The 21,475-nt window shown below is 41.6% G+C and overlaps 3 protein-coding genes across 19 annotated transcripts in view; 1 reads left to right on the top strand and 2 right to left on the bottom strand.

Moving 5' to 3' along the window:
* Positions 1-102: 102 nt before the first annotated feature.
* On the bottom strand, positions 103-9,601 carry arl8 (ADP-ribosylation factor-like 8). Its single transcript, XM_037078549.1, has 6 exons — positions 9,213-9,601; positions 6,700-6,760; positions 6,461-6,608; positions 4,039-4,122; positions 3,732-3,883; positions 103-2,361 (listed from the first exon to the last, which is right to left on the bottom strand). Exons 1-6 carry the CDS (start codon positions 9,256-9,258, stop codon positions 2,313-2,315), a joined length of 540 nt encoding a protein of 179 aa, XP_036934444.1. The 5' UTR covers positions 9,259-9,601; the 3' UTR covers positions 103-2,312.
* On the top strand, positions 8,760-17,473 carry nsun6 (NOP2/Sun RNA methyltransferase 6). Of its 5 annotated transcripts, none has more exons than XM_037078538.1 (13): positions 8,760-8,944; positions 10,114-10,241; positions 10,976-11,059; positions 11,252-11,407; positions 11,503-11,603; positions 12,058-12,164; positions 12,258-12,411; positions 13,106-13,187; positions 13,283-13,402; positions 14,116-14,260; positions 14,349-14,494; positions 16,030-16,155; positions 16,247-17,473. In XM_037078538.1, the coding sequence occupies exons 3-13, from the start codon at positions 10,985-10,987 to the stop codon at positions 16,424-16,426; spliced, it is 1,392 nt and encodes a 463-aa protein (XP_036934433.1). In that variant the 5' UTR covers positions 8,760-8,944; positions 10,114-10,241; positions 10,976-10,984; the 3' UTR covers positions 16,427-17,473. The 5 variants fall into 5 exon arrangements, with proteins under 5 accessions (XP_036934433.1, XP_036934437.1, XP_036934436.1 ...); XM_037078542.1 differs by having other exon boundaries at positions 8,761-8,944; positions 11,509-11,603; XM_037078541.1 differs by having other exon boundaries at positions 8,762-8,944; positions 11,506-11,603.
* Positions 17,474-17,560: 87 nt separating this feature from the next.
* cacnb2a (calcium channel, voltage-dependent, beta 2a) overlaps positions 17,561-21,475 on the bottom strand; it is a 69,013-nt gene continuing 65,098 nt past the window's right edge. For 8 of the 13 annotated variants that reach the window (XM_037078523.1, XM_037078521.1, XM_037078519.1 and 5 more), the window contains one exon: positions 20,266-21,027. In XM_037078523.1, coding sequence (XP_036934418.1) covers positions 20,266-21,027 — 762 coding nt within the window. Of the gene's footprint in view, positions 21,028-21,475 lie in introns of all 13 variants that reach the window. The other 5 variants (XM_037078518.1, XM_037078520.1, XM_037078529.1 and 2 more) reach the window with 1 other exon arrangement.

The following is a 21,475-nucleotide window of genomic DNA, read 5'->3' as shown; positions in this document are numbered from 1 at the left end:
ATAACGGTATTAATTTAAGTGTCTGATGCCTGTAAACATTTGCCCGAGTACATGTCTACACTTTGATTTTAAACATAATTAAAGCCATAAAACTACCAAAGCTCAAAGTTCAAAACAAACTTTTATTGAAATACAGTACATGACCCAGACTGGACACCACCACACAGAGTACATGATCAGTTCCCTTGCTTTGTGAGATCAAAGCTGTAAACCTTAATGCTGCGAAGAGTCTGGGGCGGGGGGCTGCATGGTTCACCCTTTAATCCTGTTCTGTGTAAGAAAATACCAACAAAAAAAACAGTATATTCTAGAGACCCAGAGGCACTACCCTGACTGAGATGGACACCACTTCAATGAAACTCATGTACCTCCTTCTTTTTTGGCCACTGTGGAACTCGCTAAAGGTTTACATGGTTTCAAAGTGACACGTGCATAGATCTGTTCCCGAGGGATTTCTATACAGGTTCATAGACGGTAAAGATCATGAGAGCGCAAACACACACACACATGCTCCTCCAGACACTCAGATCAGCATGGTTAAGGCTGAGGATCAAGTATTTTAACTGTATGATGGCCAAAATATTGAGTCTAGATCATCTTAATGCTACTGAGCCACTGAACTCAAGTCCAGACGGCTGATGAGTAACAACTTCCCATGAATGTGCGGCATCTGTTTGGCGGTGGCTTATTCTGATCCCTTTGTTTGTAAAAGTACAAAATGCTTAAAGAGGAATATGCGCCAAAATGGCTGCAGATGTTGATATGAGGATGGATCAGACACGCGCTTGCAGAGCACCAAAGATCAGCTGTTAATACAAAACAGGTCTAGATGCTGTAAGTGGCCACGAGCAAAAAAAAAAAAAAAAAGAAAGAAAATAAATGCAAAAATAAAATTAAATAAAAATCATAATGCATCATTGACAAAAACATAGTGTTTAAATTGAAAATACTGTTAATCAAACTGAGCTTTGTACCTGCATTGGAAAGAATGACATTTCAGTCATTTAGTGTTTGATAAATTAAAGGATAAGTTCACAGAAAAATTTAAATTCAGTCATAATCTACTCACTCTCATGCTGATGGATAGCTGGGCGACGTTGTGCAGTCCACAAAAACATATATTGAAATGTAAAAAAAACAAACAGCAAACAGTTCCATACAGCACATGTGGTGTGATCCAAGTCTCTAAAACTGATGTGAAATATCGAAACCGACGTGGTCGAGACCAGGCACCCACCTCAGCTTTAGCCTAGCAGCTACAGTGAAAACTTCCTCTTAAAAAGGTGCAGCATTTCTTTAACAAAAGGTGTAAGTAGCATCTTTTTGAATCAGTCATGGATCACAGGAATTACAGAGACTTAAGACTACACCGTGTCATTTTATATTTCTTTTCGGTCGTTTCAGAATGTTATGTGGACGGCGTTACTTCACTTGACTTTTCGTCGGCACGTGGGTGAGAGGATGATGACTGAAATTCCAAATTGGGTGATCTTATCCTTTAAATAAATGTTCCAGAGGGTCAGTTTTAAGAAAAGTTTGCATGCCAACACTCTGAATTTACACATTTTTGGCTCAATAAACAAGCACAGGCTCAAAGGTAATAATAAGAAGGGAGGTTCATGTTTGACCACATTTCGTCACGGCACTAGTTAGTCCTATTGTGAGAACAACCACCGACAGTGTAGCTTATGAAACTGAAACAATGTGTAACAGATATTAATGGCTGTGCTAACAATGAGAACCAAAACAAATATGAAAACATTATTGAGGACAACTCCTAAAACAAAAAGTGTCACATCAATACTGCTCATAATCCCTCAATTATCACCTGAACAAACTTATAAAGAGGCAAAATAATAATAATGATTATAGAGCTGCATCATATTCTCCCAAAGCTGGGCACCGACGTGATGTTCATGGCAGGCTCTTGATGTGATGCAGTGTCATGTAACATGATATGTTTGTGGTGTAAATGAGTGTCCAGTGCAGCCTTGCTTTGCACTTGGACAAACTCTTAACTTGCTGAAATAGTTTCCCCCTCCTCCTCCGGCGCTTCTTCTGTAAAAAGTGACGTCTTGTTCAGCAACCAGGTCAGTTCATCAGTCCTGGTCACGTCTCCACTCGTTCCCCTGTAACACTAAAGCCTTGGAGGGGGTCAATGATCCCGTCCTGTGCCGTCTCCAGAGGTCAAAGTCCATTAAAATTCATCATTAAAAAAATAAAAAGTAATAACAAGAAGCCAGTAAGGACAAGCTGTTGTGCCACCATGTGGGTGGTGCAGGTAGTCAGGCCGTCGACGGCTGAGGGAGGGGCTATCTGAGTCCAGCCCGCGAGGTCATCCACTCCAGTCCTTGGCATAAACTGGAGGAACAATGAAGAAGAGTCAGCACAGAGAGAAATCGACATCATTTAGTGATTCAGTGATAGTCATTGTGCTTATAATTTACTTAAACCTGCAGTGTGGATCTTTTGCCTCCCTCTTGTGGCACTTCAGTTTCTCTACCATAAGCTCCACATAGTTGCTGTAGCAACAGTAACAATGGTCACCGCTGTCATTATTTATAGACTTTTGATGAAAAATGCAGCTGCAGATGTGTGTCAGAGCACGGGTTCTCCAGAGACACATTTAAACTCTCTGGTATGCTGCAACATATGGAGATTTATCAAGAGGACATATGCTTAATTTGCAATGTGTGAACTTATTTGACTTTAATTTGTATGTTAAAGTCCTGCGCTCCAGCTGGAATACGAGGCAGTTCCTCCCCTAGCTGTCAGAAATATGAGGAAGCTTCATGAAGTTTTCTTATTTTTCTGTTTGTGCCTGTTCGGGGCTTTGAACTCAGCCCCTACAGTGCCATCTGGTGGTCAACACAACTCCTAGCACTTCTTCAAGAATGGCTCCAACAACTACAGCAGTATTAATCTTACATTTTTGCAAAAACAATCCACATTTCTTCTTCAATTTTTTTTATACTTTTGAACAACTAAATATCTTGCTCACAGTGTACAACAAGACCGGCAACTAATGATTATGTTCGATTAAAAGTTCAGGCGAAAATCAAAATATATTTGAGAATTGCTCATCACAATTACCCAGAGCATCTTCAGTTTCCTTCTTTTGTCCAAACAACAGTCCAAAACCCAAAGACTATTCATCTGTTATTATTATTAAGAGGAGCAGATCCTGAGATATAAGAAGCTGGAAGCAGCAAATGTTTAGACATTTTTTGCTTCAGAGATTACTAAAAAGGTTTAACTGATTATCAAAATAGCTGTTAACTGATTCTCTCTTGACTAATATTTGCATCTCTAAAGTTTATATGAAATATATTGTAATATACCTCAAGACATTTGACATGGCTTGTGATTAGAGAAATGATGACAGCAGGTCAGTCTGGACTCAGCCCACACCTTGTGTTATGAAGACTACGATATGTTTTGGTGTCATTCATCTCCCTACATCTCTCTCTGCTTCTCTGCTCTGCTGTTTGTGTTGGAGTTGACACACCCATGAGTGCATTCAGCTGCATGTCCTGAAGTTCAACATTCCCTTGTAATGTTATCATATTTGGGAATCAAACAAGTATGCAGACATAGTCGATCTTGTTTGCTTATGCAGGTCAGATAGAGTAACAAATCAGTATTAAAAATCCCTTGTAATACATTTAATGAGATCATTTTTAAGACATGTGTATACTGATGATGACCCCAGGTCAACATATATGTCTTACCCCTCTCCTGTAAGTGCACAGCAGGACTGTATGTGCCAGGGGTGGTCTTTGATGGAGCTCAGGGTGAGGTATTTGGAGATCTCTGCTGCAGACATACAGTCCTTCATATCCTGCTTATTGGCAAATATCAACACAGCTGCTTTCCGCAGGTCCTGAGGGGAGGCCAGAGAACAATGAGACCATAAACAACATAGCGGGGTAGAATGGGTTGACCTTGGTAGAAAAAAAATCAATGCCCATTATGAAAACAGTCAGTTGTGTGTAGACTGTTTCCTCACGGCCGTACAGAGATGTGTGAAGATGTTACCTCGTGAGCCAACATCCTGTAGAGCTCTTCTTTAGAGATGGCCAGCCTCTCTCTGTCCGTGCTGTCCACCACCAGGATGATGAACTGCAGAGTGGGAGGCAAAAATCACACTGAGTGACCTCTTTTCAAAAGACATTTACAGCAATCAAATGCTGCACAGCGGGGGGACATTTCCGGGGGCCAAGGGCCTCACAATGGAAACTGGCGACTGCTATGCTAATAGCCCTTTGAATGACAGAGAGAGAGAGAGGAGAAAGAGAGAGAGCGAGCCTGTATGACAAAAGACTCAAAGCCTGTTAACTTTGATATGTGAGAGACGCCATTTAAACCAAACGACCTGGTAAACGGCAGCGTTTCAGGAACACGCGTCATTCAACATGACTGTGACCCAAATCACAGCCAGAGGTCTGCATGGGTCTGTTTCAACGGAGGGCTGAAGCCACACTGACCATAGCAACCCTCACAACTCTGTGCTGGTTTTTATTGGTATTTAAAGTCATATAAATGCAATAAATTACAGAGCCCCATCCTTATTGTATCTTTAAGTAATAAAAATCATTGATTTCCAGACCTGATTGAACACTTATAATGCTGCTGTAACTGTGGTTACAGCAACGATGACTGGTCTTCTCTTAATCAACCGTTTGTTTTGTTTTGCCTTTGAACAGTATATAATTTTAAAAAGCAGATGACAGATTTACATGAACATTTCTTACTTCCAAGTGAAGATTTCGGGTCAACTGTTCACATCAGATGGGATTTATAGAGTCTGGTGTTCATATACAATAACGCATGTAATCAGAACAGCTGTATGAGATCCACAAAAGTGATGTTATGAATTCCTCGTCCTCTTTGGGTATTTTATCTCCCTTGGCACGTGTCTGAGCAGCTCCCTGATGAATATCTACTGTTGTCTGTGTCAAGTTTCCCCAAGAGTTTGTATTAAAAACAACTTGGCAGTGGATGATTCATCGTAGAAGCCGCCATTTTGAAGAAGAAGATCAAAAAGAAACATACGTCACTATGCATTTACATCAAGATGGTGGGCATGTGTACAAAGAACACAGCCGGATAATAGTCAGGGCATAACGTTTACATGTCTATACGGAGGAATTTCGTTCTATTTGGCCTTTTAAACCAATTATTATCAGGATATAAGGCTTCATGCAACGATTTGGATTAGTTATCCAAAACATGACAATGTTCAGATTTTGATACGGTCAAGTAAATGGTATAAACTGTCCGGAGACTCTGAACGAGGCCTTATTCTGAATGTAGCATTTTCAGATCAAGACTTATGTGATACAACTGATATCATTGATGTTTTACAAGCAGTCTTTCGACATCTATACAACGCACTTGGAATATACACCTCAGCTGGGGTTTTTAAAGCAGTTTGCAACACACAGTCACCTCTGTGGGTTGCCTTGCCAACAGCTTGTAAGGCCGAGGCAGAGATGCAAAAAACACATTTCTGGTCGGAAGGAGAAAGAGACCTACTCATCAAGTTTTGGATATGTTTAAATATCACAACACCGACCATTTTCATGCAATTTCTTCAGTTGACGGCCTGAACAATCGATTGTTGATTAATCATCAGTAACATATTCAATATGTTGGTTGTTTTTCAATGAGAAAACTGTTTTATGCAACATCAGAGTAGGCTACATTGTAACTTAAGAGAACAGATTAAGTAAACACTAAGTTATTTGAATGATAAACTAAATAACGCATAAAATCTGGCCCAGCAAGCGCACATACACATGACAAAGAACAGCAGCAAATTCAAACTGATGAGATGCCAATTCCTGATGAGTACTGAGAAAACTAATGTCGTAAAAAAACAGAAGATAAGGTATATTTTCTTCAAAACTCATAAAAACTGCTTTTCCAATATCAGAGTAGCTGCTGAATAAAACTTTTCCCTTCAGCTTTAGATGGACTTTAACAACGCTCTTTAGCAGAGACGTGTCAGAGAGCAGGAGTCCAGCCGTCGGGCCGCAGCTGAATGGATGTAGCCTGTGACCTGTTGTGTGGCATGAATGCGGGCTCACCTCATGCTGAATATCACATGTCATGTGCTGGTTTGTGTGTGAAAGAGGTACGAATGAGCTAAGTCAGCTTTGTGTGAAGCTACAGTAAATGAAAAAGAAAAAAAAAAAGTGTGTGACATGTTTCATGAGAGTGTAGAGATCACTCCTACACATCTGCCACGACTCTCCCCGTTCTCCTTCACTGCAGAGTTTGACCCACGCTTTTCTTTTCAGACGGGCCCCTTTTTGAAAGGCTGACCTCTGACTTGGGCGGCCCCTGCTGCCGTCTGTGCTCTGAACAAACACACCAGCTGCCAGAGGGGAAAAAAAAAAACCTGCTGCTGGACAATACCAGCGCTGGAGAGTAGTGTCTAAAATGTGCCTCTCACCTCTGTGTTGGAGTAGTAGGTGTTCCACGAGGACCTGAGAGACTCCTGCCCTCCTATGTCCCACATCAGGAAGTGGGTGTTCTTCACCACGATTTCCTCCACGTTGCTCCCGATGGTGGGCGACGTGTGGACCACCTCATTCATCAGACTTGACAGAAACAGAACCATTAAGGTTTTAGCAAGTTCAGATGCTGTAAAGAAGAAGGTCCCTACTAGAAATGTGAAATAAAACTACTCACAACTGGTAGAGGATAGTGGTTTTCCCTGCATTATCTAGTCCAACGATTATCACCTTGTGCTCTGCAAAAGACAAACAGCATGAAGTTAGGGAGCATTGAATGAATCATAAAAGTATATATAGCTTCAGCCTGTACAATGCATCCCTTTCATTCATTCATTGCGGCCCCTTAAAAATCATAAAGCTGGACTTATTTCCTTCCTCAAAACTTCCTGACCTAATATTCCCAGGCAGCCTTCTTCCATTCATAAAGAACAGCTCACACTAAAGGCTTTGACGGCTGTCGAGTGGACAAACAGACTAAATGCAGAATCAGAGCTGACACAGACGTGCCAAAATATCCCATGTTAGTGTTTTGACTTTTGAGGCCTCTGGCTGCCGAGGAGGAAGGAAGTCTGGTCAGAGGGCTCGCAGCTCCGACCAGCTCTGTCAGAGCACCACACGGGGTTTAGGATGTCTATTGCTTCCTAAAAGAGAAGCCACCCTGTGACGATCCTGACAGGATGACTATACCGATTGTCGCCGCCGTCATCTAGAGCTTGAGTGATATATATCAATTAGCTGGTATGATCCTATCACAGTTACATTGGTATCAGCGTTTCAGTGCACTGATTACATTATAGACAATGAAGCTTTTAGTTTAACATCGGTATCGGCCCAAAAAAAAAAAAAAAATCTATCAACGTGTCCCGTCATCATCACCTGAATTTCAAATGTTGGATTTTTCAGGTGTGTGAGAAATCTCCTCAAAAGCACTTCACAGATGCTGGTACTGGACCACAAAATCCCATAGTGCAATGTTTTTGAGCAAATTCTTTCAGGGAAGCAACCGAATGTCATTCTTAAATGAATGACCATCAGCAATGTGGATATACTATGTCTGAGTCGTATTTTAACTTTATATTAAGTAGAGCAGTCTGGTAAGTTCAGACAAATTCAGCATGTTATTGTAACGCAGCCCTTAAAACCAGGAAAAGACAACACTCATATCACATCACAATGTAGCAATATATAGCCTCATATCATGAGAAATGATAGTATATCAATATATTACAAGACCCTTTGATGACTTGCCAATATTATCGCAGATAAAGGCCCCCTTTTCAACCTGCAAACAACACTTCAGTTAACAATCTAAATAAACAACAGAGAAAAAATGTGTGACTCCAGCACATCTAACATCAGATTCCACTGAAATGTGTTGTGTTACCGAGAACAAGCTGATAATGTCAATATCACCAATCTATGCTTTATTCCAGAGGATTACCTAAACATACTTATCTTAATGACATGCTCCTTTAGATTTCAGATTTATAAGCGAAGACACTGAAAATAAAATGCAGATTTACACCAGCTGCAACTACTATCTTTTGGTCTTTCACAATGAAATGGTGCCCTTTACAATATACAGTAAAACAGAGGGGATAAAGCAATATAAAGAGTGCAATCACATAATTGCTGCTACCAGCACTTCAGGTAATCTAATTACACAGTGTTGATTACATGTAATTAGCTACGAGTCCATTGCTAACAATTCCACTCAGAGCTCGCCTGTAATCTCTTTAAAGTGAGGGGAAACTTGACACTGCCTGGGAACTGTGCAATCCAGAATTAGGGAATGAAAATAAGAGCCCTTCTCTGCTCTCCTCAGGCCAAAGGAATTAGGACCACAGTGATTCATATACTATGAAATGATAATTTGGACTTGAAGGGGATATGAAAAGTTTTCCCCATCGCTGGGCCCTAAAAAAAAAAAAAAAAAAAAAGAGCTAGATCTTTTATTAATCATCCTCAGCTGAGCATGACCTCAGCTCGAAAACTTCCTCTTATACTCACATAAAAAAGGTTCAAAACTTACAGAACCAACCAGTAAAAATGAAGAAGTAGTACTGTAAAGATCAGTAAACAAAACACTCATTCACCATGCAGCTTCAAAAAAACGGCATTTTAACACACACACACACACACACACACACACACACACACACACACACGCACGCGCGCGAGTGCAAGGGTGGTCTTTGTCTCCTTTCTGCTCCTCAGATTATTTTTGTCCTCGCTACTGATTTTTTTTCCCCTTCCGACTTTCTGACTTGAACATCTAACCTGGCTGAGAATTATGTACATTGAACAGCTGTGTAGAAAGTCAGGGGGAAAGTTATGTAATGTGATGTGTCCTGGAAAGTGAGCTAAAGCTGATTGACAACTCGATGAATACGCTCTTGTTGGGCTTAACGTGACTTAAGGTAATCATGTTGACACACTGATAAAGAGATTAAGTATTAGACGGGGAGCCGTAGTATATATATATATTTTTAGCTTGCATGCTGAACAAAGGCAGTTCAGCCTGGGTGTTGGAAGTCACGGCGATGCGTAGCGAGATAATTCGCCCCCATCTGTTATTATGGGTCTCTGCTGCTCACTTTGTGCTAACGGGCTAACTGCTCACATTATCCTCGGTTGAGCAGCTAGCGGTTAGGTTAGTGAGCCGTAACAATTTTCAGCGACACCCACCTTGATTACAGAAGAAGCTCCACAGTTTGGCGAATATGAGGCCCATGGTGTAGGTTGATAACAGTGTCCGTAAGTCTTGTCAGCAGAGTGGGCAGCAGCGGCGAGCTTCTCCCCTCTCAAGTCCACACCGGGTCAATCCGTGGCTGGCTGCGGCTAGCTAACATTAGCTGGATGATCTCTTGTCCGCAAAACACCTCACCGACCTTTTCAACGCGGACTCCATGCGCTCCCGCTACATGTAAAACGCGGCTAAAACGAGCATTAAATTGTGTACGGTAGCATGGATGTGGTGACTTATTGTCGAGTTAAATCCCCCACAGGTCGTGTAGCGCTGCTGTGTGTACTCCGCTGCTCGTACAGCTCCTTCTGCCTGTTAGCTGCTGCTGGCTGTGGTCTGGTGAAAAAGGCAACCCAGCTATTCAGTGTTCTTCCGGTTAGGTGATGACGTCGACGCGTGTTAACGGTTGGCCTTTTTTTTCTTTTTCTTTTTTTTTTTACGCAAAAACACATTTTTAAAGGATTTGACAAGGCTTTAAAAGGACAATACACACCCCAGAAACAAATATAAACAGTGTAGTTGTTATAGTTGAATAATAAAGTGTTTTAAAAATATTTTCACTACCAATAAACATTTGATGTAAGATAAGTCTATATTCATGTATTTGTCAACGACTACAACTCCTTATATTATCTTAAAAAACAGATAATGAATTACAATATGGTAATAATAAAATCTAAAATCTAAGTAATAAAATATGATATGATAATATCATATGATATTATTGAATAATTGATAATTTCTGACTTGACGTTAATAATAATTAAATGGTCTCTTTATCTATTAACAACTACATTATGATGTGTAATGAACCATTATCACTTCTACCTTGTTTATCCAAAGAAAACACACAAACATCCCACAGGTGTGCGTAATCAACAGGCTGCATTACTTGTACGTTCTACTAGTGTCATGTGACCAGGCCGATGACGTAAGCGGAAGTAACTGCAAGGGGCACACAGAGACACAACGTGAGTATGAAACCAGCCAAAACATCGCTCTCACACTGACAATAGACTGATAATGTAACTGAACTGTTATTAGTTATGAATGTAAGAAGTAAATGTGTTGAATCGGAGTTGAATCGAACATTATATATATTATCAGTGTTTAACGAAAAGTATGTCTCTGTAAAGATGTTTTTAATGATGGGGGATCTTCCTCCTGTCATCACAACGAACTGAATTTGCTATTTGAATATTTCACATTTGTTGCATTTTATTCATAAATGGCTGAGAGGGACAGGAAACATGAGGCTCAGGCAAGCTAAGTTAGCTAAATCTCTATTAAAAACACACTATTTTACAAAGTATTCTGTGCTCCTGCTTTATTTGTTTTTAATTTGGCATTTTTCTCTCTCATTGTAATCGTTTATATGGTATTGCACTGGTATTATAAGTCTATTTGATGTTTAAATTGATTTTGAATTCTGTGTGATAAAGTTTTACTATAATGATTATTAATGTATCTATATTGTGGGAATAAACCACAGTAATCAATGCTAAGGAGTGTTTTTCTTCTCGGATTTTCCACCAGAATGTAATCAAGTCTTAACCCCTGATGGGTTTTTCAGCCTTATCCAATCAACATCTGAGCCCTCCAGACTGTAATCACATCGTAGACACGTCCGACTCTGTCCTCATCAGCTCATCAGTAATGATTAACTCCCCTCACTGTCACTGATTGGATCCTTTTCATTGCACAGATCGAGGAAATGTCTGTTTTTCCAATAATTAATCTGAGGCCTGCAGTGACCGAATTTCTACAGAGCGTCTTCTTAAACACGGAGGTGAGGATCCATATGGATGTCTTGAAAGTGATTCACACAGCAGTTTGTCATTATCACTTTGCTGTTTAATGAGCATCTGTTCACTTTAAAAGGCTTATATTCTTATTTAAATGAAAGTTTTTGAAGGTTTTCTAATTGTCTAATCTGACTCTTTTTTTTTTCCTTTGCTGTCCTGTTTCATGTTGCATTCAGGTGCTCGCCGCGGTGGGCCATCAGGAGGCAGAGCGTCGCTTCCAGAAGCTGCTCTCATGCCTGTCTCACCCGCCGTCGTACACCTGTGTTCGGGCCAGCACCCATCTCGCCCCCCTGGAAGAAATCAGGCACAAGTTGGGAGAAGAGCTGCAGAAGGTGAATCCAAATATCTTCTGAGATGTTGTCGCTGTTGCTGTGAGTGGAGTCCTAATCAATCAGTGCTGATGATGATGTTGTTGTTGTTGTCGAAGCAGCAGATGTGCAGCTCGTCAGCAGATGAGGAGATCTCCGTTCGGATTCTCACTCACCCGAGAATTCCAGATGTGCTGCTCCTTCCCGTGGATGGGCCGAGGTATGTGAGGAATGCTGGAATCTGAGTCTGCTCTATGGAAGTACGCACTTAGAGCTTAAATTGCAGTTGTGTGCGCGACCGCTGGACGGGTGTTTCCTGAGGACAGAACCCACATGGAATCTCATGGCGTGACGACGGAAGAAAACACGTAGCACGTCTCATTTGCCAAGTTCAACTCTGAGAGCATCTCGATCCCAAATAGATGGGGAAAAAAAAACACAGTGAAACCACAGAAAAGATTTGCACACTTACATTTTATTGTCAGGTGTATATATAGAAACACACCTAATGTCAAACAAGAATAGTTTAAAAGTAGTTGTGAATAGTTATAGTCTGTGCACGCCAGGATATGTTGTGTCTCCAGAATCCAAACTCTCCGTGCCAAGTTACAGTCTCAAGGCGTCCGATGAGGCGGATGCAGAGTGTGTGACCTCTCTGTCTCTTGTGTCCTCAGGCCTGTGAAGCAGCTCAGCTCAGAGGTGGTGGTCGGCGCTCAGTGTGGCAACGCCGTACTGAGAGGCGCTCATGTCTTCGCCCCGGGGATCGTCGCCAGCCCCAAGTGTAAGACTCAAACACACATGCCGCTAAAGTCACTTATAGCAGGTATTTTGTGCTGCGTGATGAATAAAATGCTTCTTTTCCGCTGTTCTTAAGACATGAAGGCCGGAGACGTGGTGTCCGTCTTCTCCGACTTGGAGGGAAAGTGCACTCGAGGAGCCACGAGCTTCCAGGGAAAGAAAGTGTTCGTGGGCAACGGAGTCGCTCAGATGGATCGCTCCGCCATCTTCTGCGCAGGCGAACCTGCCAAGTAAGAAAAACTTGTTTTGTTTTAAAGATATGTATTACTTAAATGCACATGACACCAAACCTGTATATCGGGCCAATGTGTAGTCAAAGCTGGTGGCATTAGTTATTACCTCACGTGTGACTTAAGTCATTAATGTGAAGCTGCAACAATTAATCGGTTAATCGTTCAGTTGTCAAACTATTACAATGAACCTCCACCTGCTTTGATAACATTATTTTTTAATATTATTGAGTTTGGGCAATTCTTCAAGAAAATAAAATACTCTAATTTCAGCTTCTTAAAACTGAATATTTTCTGGTTTCCTCAATCCGACATTTTTTACCATTTTCTGACATTTTATAGACCAAGCAACTAACTGAGAACACAACCAAGAATATAACACAGATGAGTCGACAATGAATGCCCTATATTTGATTTATTTATATACATACAGTAAATGATGAAGAACAGCAGCAGATTCAAACACATGAGAAGCCAAAACTAGAGAATTATTTGTGAATCGTTTGTCTAGATGGCTCAAAATTAATTTTTCCGTCAATGTCACGGCGCCAGAAAATTGTCAAATACAACCAGTAGTATTAAAAAATACCCTGCAGATATTAAATTTAATACCTTGTGAGACAGAAATACAACACATATTATTTCTGTTTAAAAAAAGGAAAATAACTCACTATCTGTCTGATGGTTATTTTAGAGGAATAGGTGTTCTTATGGTGGAGCCGCTTTACCAGAGTCCTTCCTTCGATGGCGTTCTACCCGGCCTCGCGTTCCTGCAGGTATTCCTCCCATTTATTAAAGTCAGAGTGATGATTGAGTCGTGTATGAATCGGAACAGAAAAACAGACGCTTTTCTGATCCCCGTGTCGTGCAGAACCTTCCCTCTGTGGTGGTGGGACACGTCCTCGGGCCTCGTCCCGGAGAGCGGATCCTGGATATGTGCGCCGCACCTGGAGGGAAGACCTGCCACATCGCTGCACTGATGGAGGATCAGGTACAAGTTGTACAGAGTTCATGAACAGGCAGCTGCTCCAGGGATCACAGTCTGTGGGTTGAGTGCTCTTTCTGTTGGCACCAGTCCAACTTTCTTCTGTGTGGAGATTCCAGACATGTTCAGCACAGTTAGGACATTATAGCTTTGACTTTTAGCATTCATACCTTTTTTTAAAGTACATTTCTGGGAATTTATCCAACATTGAAATGAATGGACAGAATGTTCAGAGTTGCAGCTGGTGACATCACTCATAATGTAACTGTACACTCTTTCCGCCACTGCTTATAATTAAGATTTCTATTGTTATTGTCGATAACTAGACTTGTATGATTCTTTTTATTCAAAATATCTTCAATAAGGATACACAGTCCACATTATATCTTTATTGAAATGCAGGTATAACCAGCTGGGAAAAATGATCACATTTACTCAAGTACGATACTAATGTAGAGTTTTGTGGAACCTGAACACTCATGAACATTCATATTATTTAAATCATATTAAATCGACCTCTCTTTTTATCATTTTTTAGTTAGTGTTATCATGTATCATAATTATTAAAAGTAAAGTAAATGCTGCCAGTTTATTAGGGATATTTCAACTATTCTATCTATCGTAAATTAACTTTTTCATAATTCTAATGCTGGGGACTGTATGGCTGATCCTTTTGTGCCTATTTTAAATTCATTTCTGCCTCTTCCTGTCTCAAACAGGGCGAGGTTGTGGCCTTGGAAAGGATCCGAAATAAGATCGATCGAATTCGTCAAAACGCCCAAATGTTGCGTTTGCGCTCCATCAAAGTGTTCTGCTTCAACAGCACTCAGGCTGTGAGCAGTGACCCGGTGCAGGACTCTGAAGGTACAGAGTGAAGGTGTCATTAAAGTCACTAAATAACAGCAGGACTCTGTTTAGGTATGCATCACTTGTGTTTCTGAATGTGTTCCAGGACCTCCGTTCCCTCCTGAGAGTTTCGACAGGGTTCTGCTGGACGCTCCCTGCAGCGGACTGGGACAGAGGCCCAACATGAGCAGCACCTGGAGCCTGAAGGAGATCTGCTCCTACACGCCTCTGCAGCGCAAGTTATTCCACGCTGTAGGTCTCCACCACACACAGACACCACTACTGTGACATCCTTTCGCTCACGTCACACTTACAGTAACTCGTTTTGAGCAGTAGATGGCAGCATTGAACAGTCGTACTGATGTGTCATTATGCAGCTTGAATTCACATCATAAAGGGAAAATACCCCTCAAAATGACTTAATTTCTCCTCGCAAATCTGCTCAGAACTGTGTCTCTGATCTAGTAAAGCACTGATTCTGTACATCAATTACATTTTTAAACTAGAATGTTTTTTAGGATTTTACATTCAAATGCATGCATCAATACAGACACAGGTTTCAGTTGTTTTGTTTTTTGTACATAAATGTTTTGGGACTAAAGCAAATGTGAAAATGTGTTTTAGTGTGGAATTTTTTGCCAGTATGGCTATCAGATGGATTACTAGACCAAGATCACAGTCCAATGCAGAGGACATCATTTATTCCAGTGACATGAAGCGCTCCATCAGCACTTTCTCAAGGTTATTCACTATCAAAGCACAGCCCTCATGGAAGATGTGTGTTATGGCTGGGACACATTCATACAGATTTTCAGGAAGTCACACCAGAATAAGTGTTTTTTGGCCACATGGGGGCGCCACACAAAAGTTGTGAACACAGCAGTGTCAAGTCATCACCAAGCAGCTGCTTATTTACACATCTGGCAGCTATGGAGCAACATTATCGCTCAATTGCAGTTGTGTTAAGTCAAATTTTTTTGCTCCATTTTTGGTCTCCACCACCAAATATCTGGCTGTTTAGCTGCTGAACCTTCCACTGTGTTCACCAGCTAACTCTGTGTGCCGTTTGTTGCTGAGCAGGTTGTGTACAGAAGGTTTTCAGAGCTTTGTCCAAAACGATAATATGAGAAAACAGACTCACTGTAAAGATGAGAGGATCTGTAGATTCATGTGTTAAGTCTGGTCAGGCAACCCATCTGTGTTATAATGTCATTTTATTAATACAGATTGTAGCCACTTTAAATGTAATACCCAGAACTTTTAACTGGTTATGAAACGGTCACAATTTAATGTTGAAGCCTTTATATGACCTATATCAGATTTGATGACAGTCAGTTAGAAGATCATCTATTTCTGTATTGTTATCATAGTTATTCTTAATGCCTGTCAGCGTGTTTATAACTATATAAAGTGATTGCTGAGGATGAATTGTGGCATCTGAGGAAAACTTTGCTCCATAGTTTTGTGGTACGGTACTAAGACAAAGTTTTTTTAACCATCATCATTTTACCATTATTATTCCTACATCACCACGCAAAAACATTACCTCATCACTACACAACCTGCAAACAGCTGTTTAAAAAAGCAATAAGTAAAATAAATTGTCTTTCTTTTATTCACTTTGAACAAATGCACACACATGCAAGATCTTTTCTTGTACCACTTTTGTCCACAGGGGATTCCAGAATCAACAAAATAAAAAATAGCTTCTTGCAGCAGCTTTAATAAGATGTCTTTAAGTATTTATGAACCAAGTACATGAATCCATACATCCTGTGTGTTTGCAGGCGGTGCGGTTGTTGAAGAGAGGCGGAGTTCTTGTCTACAGCACCTGTACGGTGACTCTAGCAGAGAACGAGGAGCTGGTAGCCTGGGCCCTCAACACCTTCCCCTGCCTCACACTTCAGCCTCAGGTAACAAACACGTCAGCCACGTGGAAGGACTCGCAGCTACAGAGAGTGATGTCAGGAAACGTCATCAAATCACTCTTGTGTCTTTCCTCAGGAGCCTCACATTGGAGCAGAAGGCATGCTGGGAGCCGGCCTGTCACCTGAGCAGCTGCGACTCCTCCAGAGGTTCAGCCCCGAGCTGAGCTGGGACCAGACGGGGACGGCGGCTCCCCTCTCCTGCAGAGCCGACAGGGACACCATCGGCTTCTTTATTGCCAAGTTCCTGAAAAACTGACCGGAGGGCACGTTTTTCTCTCACAGCGTCGTCAGCCCCTCACACTGCGGAGACTGCAGACGGGAACAATCGTGTTTATATTACGACACTCTGTGTGCTTTGACGGGGCAGTGTTGACAAAGACGCTCGCTGCGCTGTTTACAGCATCTGCCTCTTAACAGCTGCTCTCTGAAACTGCGGGCCATATAGGGATAAGCTTTATAAACACCGAGGGCAAGGAAGAGAGGAGGGAGGAGGGAGGGGAGAGGGGGGCACGTGGGGATGGAGACTGAATGAGTGTTGGCAAATGCAGCAGTGCTAGCGTCGCCATAACAACAGTGACGACACAGCTGCCATGGTGACAGCGGATTGGCTGGATGTCAGAGCTCGGATCAGGAAGTAGCGTGCAGAAAGAGGTCATGAGAGGTATTAACAATTTAGTGTCTTTTAGTTGTGCTGGAGACAACCAGGACCTCTCATTACTACTTCAGCTGCTCGCGTGTGTGTGTCGCTCTGACTGAAGAGGAACGTTTTCACGTTCATTTCATCATCATCAAAGGTTCTTTTTAAAATAAGATCTCTCTCTCTGCCTGTTCGTTATATATAGAAGAGCCGCACATTATCTGGTTATGACACTCATCACTTATTCATTCAGTGCGTCTAATAAATCCTCGCACAACGTGATTTATAGTTCCGTGCCTACAGAGCACAAACATCTGGCCCGTATCTTCTGTCATGCAGCATTTTCAGGACCTTCACAATGACCTCAGCTCAGCCCTTCATCCTGGGAATACCATGAGACTCTCATCAGTCACATCACCTCCTGCATCTGTGCATTTTCCTGCATATATGCACGTCGGGAGTCGACTGCTCATTAAAGTTTGCTGCTCTGTTCACCGACGCAATGAAACATTAAAATTCTGACATCTGTGGGAACGCTCGTTTGTCAGCTTCTGAGGAGCAGCGTCCTTTTTCTCTTCACATGCGTCCCCTCAGTATTGTCATGCATGTCGATGTAGTCAAGACGACTACAGAGGCAGGCCGGTGAGTCTACCTCAATTTTTCAGATGACTATTTATAGACGCAGCTTCTCCCTCTTCTTTCTGGGTCTTCTGACAAAAGCACACATCAAATTCTTCTCTCCCCCATCGTCAGTCCTTTGTTTCCAACTTTATTCTTTATATTTATGCAGTATGTACATACACATGTACACTGTTAGAAAATCTGTAATGCTACCAATGTAGCATAGAAATGGAGTAGTTTTTTTATGTATATATAATTACAATTCTCAGGCAAAAACAACAAAGTGAAGGGACAGGGTTGGTGGTTTTGTAAACAGGGGCTCAATTCAGATTTTCAGTGTCATGAATTAATACTATGGAGGACCTCTTCTGCCAGTAAAATGGAAACGTATTAAAACTTAGCCTTGAAAAAAAAAATCCTGTGGTAAGTCATAATTATGATGGGAAAAAGTCAAAATTCAACAATTTATTGACTTGTTTTATTTTTATAATTTTGATTTATCTCAGTTACAGTTATGACTAATCATGGGAGTTTTTTTTAATCAAGCTTAGTAGTCATTTATTTTTTCTTTCACTGGCAGAAAAGGGCTTCCATAGCCTTTTCATGAAAATATGAGTTGATTCAACCTATGAAGGAATGGGAGGCTTTTAAACCACCAAACACCATCAGTTTGCCTTAAATAGATCCAAGTTAGGGGAGTGAATAAACGGTAAAAGACAGAAAACATATTTATCTGGTAAACATTATACATTTTTTGAGTTGGTTTTGCATTAATTTTTTGTGAGGAACATACTGAAGAGCTCCTAAAATTAAATGTCCTTTATACTACGAAGTGGGAGTCAAAGTGGGGAATTAAACAACATTCATTAGAAAAGGGGGGTCAGACTTAATAAAAGATGAAACCTCAATGGAGTTTTGGTAGTCGATGTATGGTAAGTTGTAATGTCATATCAAATCGCTGTCACTTAAAACCAATGTGAATCAGTAAAAGTGCAGAATAAAGGGTGTATCAATGTTATAAAATGTTTCTGGACCCATACAAAGAGAACAGTACTGCATGTAAGAGAGGAAGTTATTGTAGAAGTTGTTTGTCTTGTAAGGCAAGACTAAGGTGCACCTCGAAGGAGGCATAAAACCCAATGTTTAAAAACCATGGACGCAGATTTCAAAAAGGAACTAAGCAATAAATGATGAACGTAAAACTGAGTGAGGAGTCAGACACTTTGGGAAGTACACGTACTAGTTTTCTTGCTGAGGTAGGAAAGACCACTTTTGTGTGTGTCCGTTAATCAGGAAGCAACAGCTACCATTAGCAGCCGGTCATCTTAGGATAGCTATTGACAGATCGAGACCACTTTCATAACAGTCTGCTAAAAATGAAGCAGCAGCTAGCATTAGCAACCAGTTATCTTAAGTTAGCTAAACTTTAGCCCCATTGTAAAACCACAATCAGCTTAAAAATACATTTTTAACCCTGCTGGAAAAACCAGCACAGACCAGCACCAAAACATATGCTGGTCTTGCTAGTGACTGGTCACTATCAAGATCTATGCTGGTCTTTCCAAGCAGGGTTAAAAAATAAGCTACAGTTAGTATTAGCAGCCAGTTAGCTTAAGTTAGCTAAACCTAAGGTCCCCTTCATACACCAGTTTTTAGACTACTTTTCAACCAATTCAGAGAAGACTGAGACCATTTTCCTATCTCTTAAATATGAATCTAATGCTTGCATTAGCAGCTTGTTAGCTTAACTTGAGCCTCTTAGTAAAACCACAACTTGTCCTCTTAAGATTTTGTTTTTTGTACAAAGTATACAAATTAGATATAAAGTGTTAATTAGTGCTGGTAGATTTATTTATTTATTTATTTATTTGTACTTCAGGACAGTCAAACTATCTTTTTTCAAGCTAAGCTAAGCTAGCTGGCTGCTAGCTGTGCCTTCATATTTACCTTACAGCTATGAGAGCCATTGATCTTCTCGTCTACACTCAGTTGCCAGTTTATTAGGTACAGCTAGCTAAAATTAATCCAGTCTAATACAGAAGTCCTGCAATAAATCATGTGGGTTAAGTTGTGATTCACTTTTCTGGTCAGTTCGTAGGGCGTAGTGTGTGATGTTGATAGTGTATTGCGTAAAAACTGGAAGGGGTTTTTGTTATTTAGACTACCCTTATTGTTATAAAGGGTAGTAATGAAACTAATGAAAGTTATACTTGGTTGCAGCCCTGATTTTAACCTTAATGAATGTAGCATTTATTGTGTTGCTGTTGCATTAGCAGGAGCTTTCAGCTACCTAATAAACTGGCACCCAACTCTCAGCAAGACAGCAAGTACGGTAAATCATTTTCACAAATTGTCAAACGATTCTTCTGAACAAAAGACCTCTGCAATTACAGCATCAAACTAACTTGGTTAGTCAACCGTTGCAGTCAACCCTAGCAGTAGTCTGAGGGAACACATCATTCAAGTGGTAGCAAGCAAAAAATAATCCCAAAAATTAAAATAATAAAAAAATCTTAAATGCTAGTCACAGAAAGCACAGCTCAGTACAGAAAAAAATTCTGCTTTTGTGTCATGCTTTATCAAACACAGGTTTAAAATATGCATATTTAAGAATATTCATGCATATCCACACATAAACAACGTCTATGCATAGATACACACATACATATATTTATATATTTATATTTGTATCTATGTAATCAAAATCCTGCCATTGAAAAAGATGCAACAGCATTTACAAAGGAAGTGTACATAAATAGGATGCTGTGTCTCAGGGTATAGCAGCACGATGGGACAACAGAACGGGTCCAAATGAGCTTCAGGAGGGACTTGGTCTGTCACTGGTGAATGTAGGAGTCTCTGGCCCATTCCCCAGCGTCTCCCCTCTTTTTGGGAGCCACCTCCCCCTCTCGGTCCCTGTCTCTGTCCCGGTCGTAGTAGTGATGGTGGTGGTCACGTGTTGGCCGGTGGTGGTGGGAGCGCTGCTTGTTCCGTTCATTATGGTCCTGCTCGCGCTCCTTTGAGCGGTGGTGTCCCGTGCTGTGGCCGGCCTCGTCCGCCCCTGTGCGGTGATGGTGGTGGTGGTGATGGTGGTTGTGGTCCCGGTGGGGCAGTGGCTCGTAACGCTGTTGCTGCTGGGGGTGCCCCTCCCCAACATCCTCGTCCTCGTCCTCCTCCTCGTCCTCCTCCTCTTCCTCCTCCTCTTCCTCCTGGTGGAGGAGCTGAGTGCGTGGCTCGATATAAGCCGAGTCCTTGCTCTCTCGGCTCTCTCTGCTCTCGGGGGTCTCCGAGTCCAAAGTCTCCTGCCGGGAGAGGCCCCGGGCTCGACTGGTGTGGTGGTGATGGTGGTGATGGTGGTTGTGGTGCTCAGTCCTGGTGGAAGACGAGCGGTGGTGGATGTGCTGGGCTCTCCTGGAAGACTCCGTCCTCAGAGGCCTCTCCTCCTCATTGCCCTCCCCTTCGGCCTCTGCGTCGGCATCAGGCTGGTCCTGGCTCTGTTGGTGATGGTGGTGGTGGTGGTGATGGTGGTGCTGGTGATCCTCTCTGGAGCCCTTCCTCTCCACTAATGCTTTGTCTCCTCTCTGCTCTGCACTGCCGCCCTGAGGTCAACAACACGTGTCAGACAGTAAGATGACAGAAGACAAGAAAATGCACTGCAAACACACAAACTCATGCAGATTAATGCTCACGTGTTCTCACACAACTCACAACTGAACACACACACACACACACACTGCTTTAATATCCATCAACCATCCACTGAAGGTTGATGAATCCTGGAGGAGATGGATTCAAAGCTGAAGCCGTTTGTTTTTTCATTGACCAGGATCGATTTCTGCCCGCTGAAGTCTCTGAACTCTTATCTACAGAGCATCTCCACACCGACTCACCACACTAGCAATCACATGTCAAGCTCAATCCTGCTCCTCGTCAATATCAGGAGGAATGATGAAAACCTCATTTTCAGCCTCACATTTTCCGATTGTGATGGCAGTGGATGGAGAGAGGGTAGAAGTTAAAAGGGATTTACAGCATTTACACACACAG

This window comes from Acanthopagrus latus, chromosome 19, assembly GCF_904848185.1.
Source record: "Acanthopagrus latus isolate v.2019 chromosome 19, fAcaLat1.1, whole genome shotgun sequence".
NCBI classification, from domain to species: Eukaryota; Metazoa; Chordata; class Actinopteri; order Spariformes; family Sparidae; genus Acanthopagrus; species Acanthopagrus latus.
Note: the sequence above shows the minus strand (reverse complement) of the source record. Positions and strands in the feature narration are given on the sequence as shown.

What these genes read in the sequence shown, in the direction of transcription:
- nsun6 (XM_037078538.1), top strand. Translation starts at nt 10,985, where the DNA reads ATGTCTGTTTTTCCAATAATTAATCTGAGGCCTGCAGTGACCGAATTT. An exon ending in TGCGCAGGCGAACCTGCCAA is followed by an intron (nt 12,412 to 13,105) that starts GTAAGAAAAACT and finishes TGGTTATTTTAG; the next exon opens with AGGAATAGGTGTTCTTATGG. An exon ending in CCGGCCTCGCGTTCCTGCAG is followed by an intron (nt 13,188 to 13,282) that starts GTATTCCTCCCA and finishes CGTGTCGTGCAG; the next exon opens with AACCTTCCCTCTGTGGTGGT.
- arl8 (XM_037078549.1), bottom strand. Translation starts at nt 9,258, where the DNA reads ATGGGCCTCATATTCGCCAAACTGTGGAGCTTCTTCTGTAATCAAG. An exon ending in GAGCTTCTTCTGTAATCAAG is followed by an intron (nt 6,761 to 9,212) that starts GTGGGTGTCGCT and finishes TGTCTTTTGCAG; the next exon opens with AGCACAAGGTGATAATCGTT. An exon ending in TGTGCACTTACAGGAGAGGG is followed by an intron (nt 2,362 to 3,731) that starts GTAAGACATATA and finishes TTGTTCCTCCAG; the next exon opens with TTTATGCCAAGGACTGGAGT.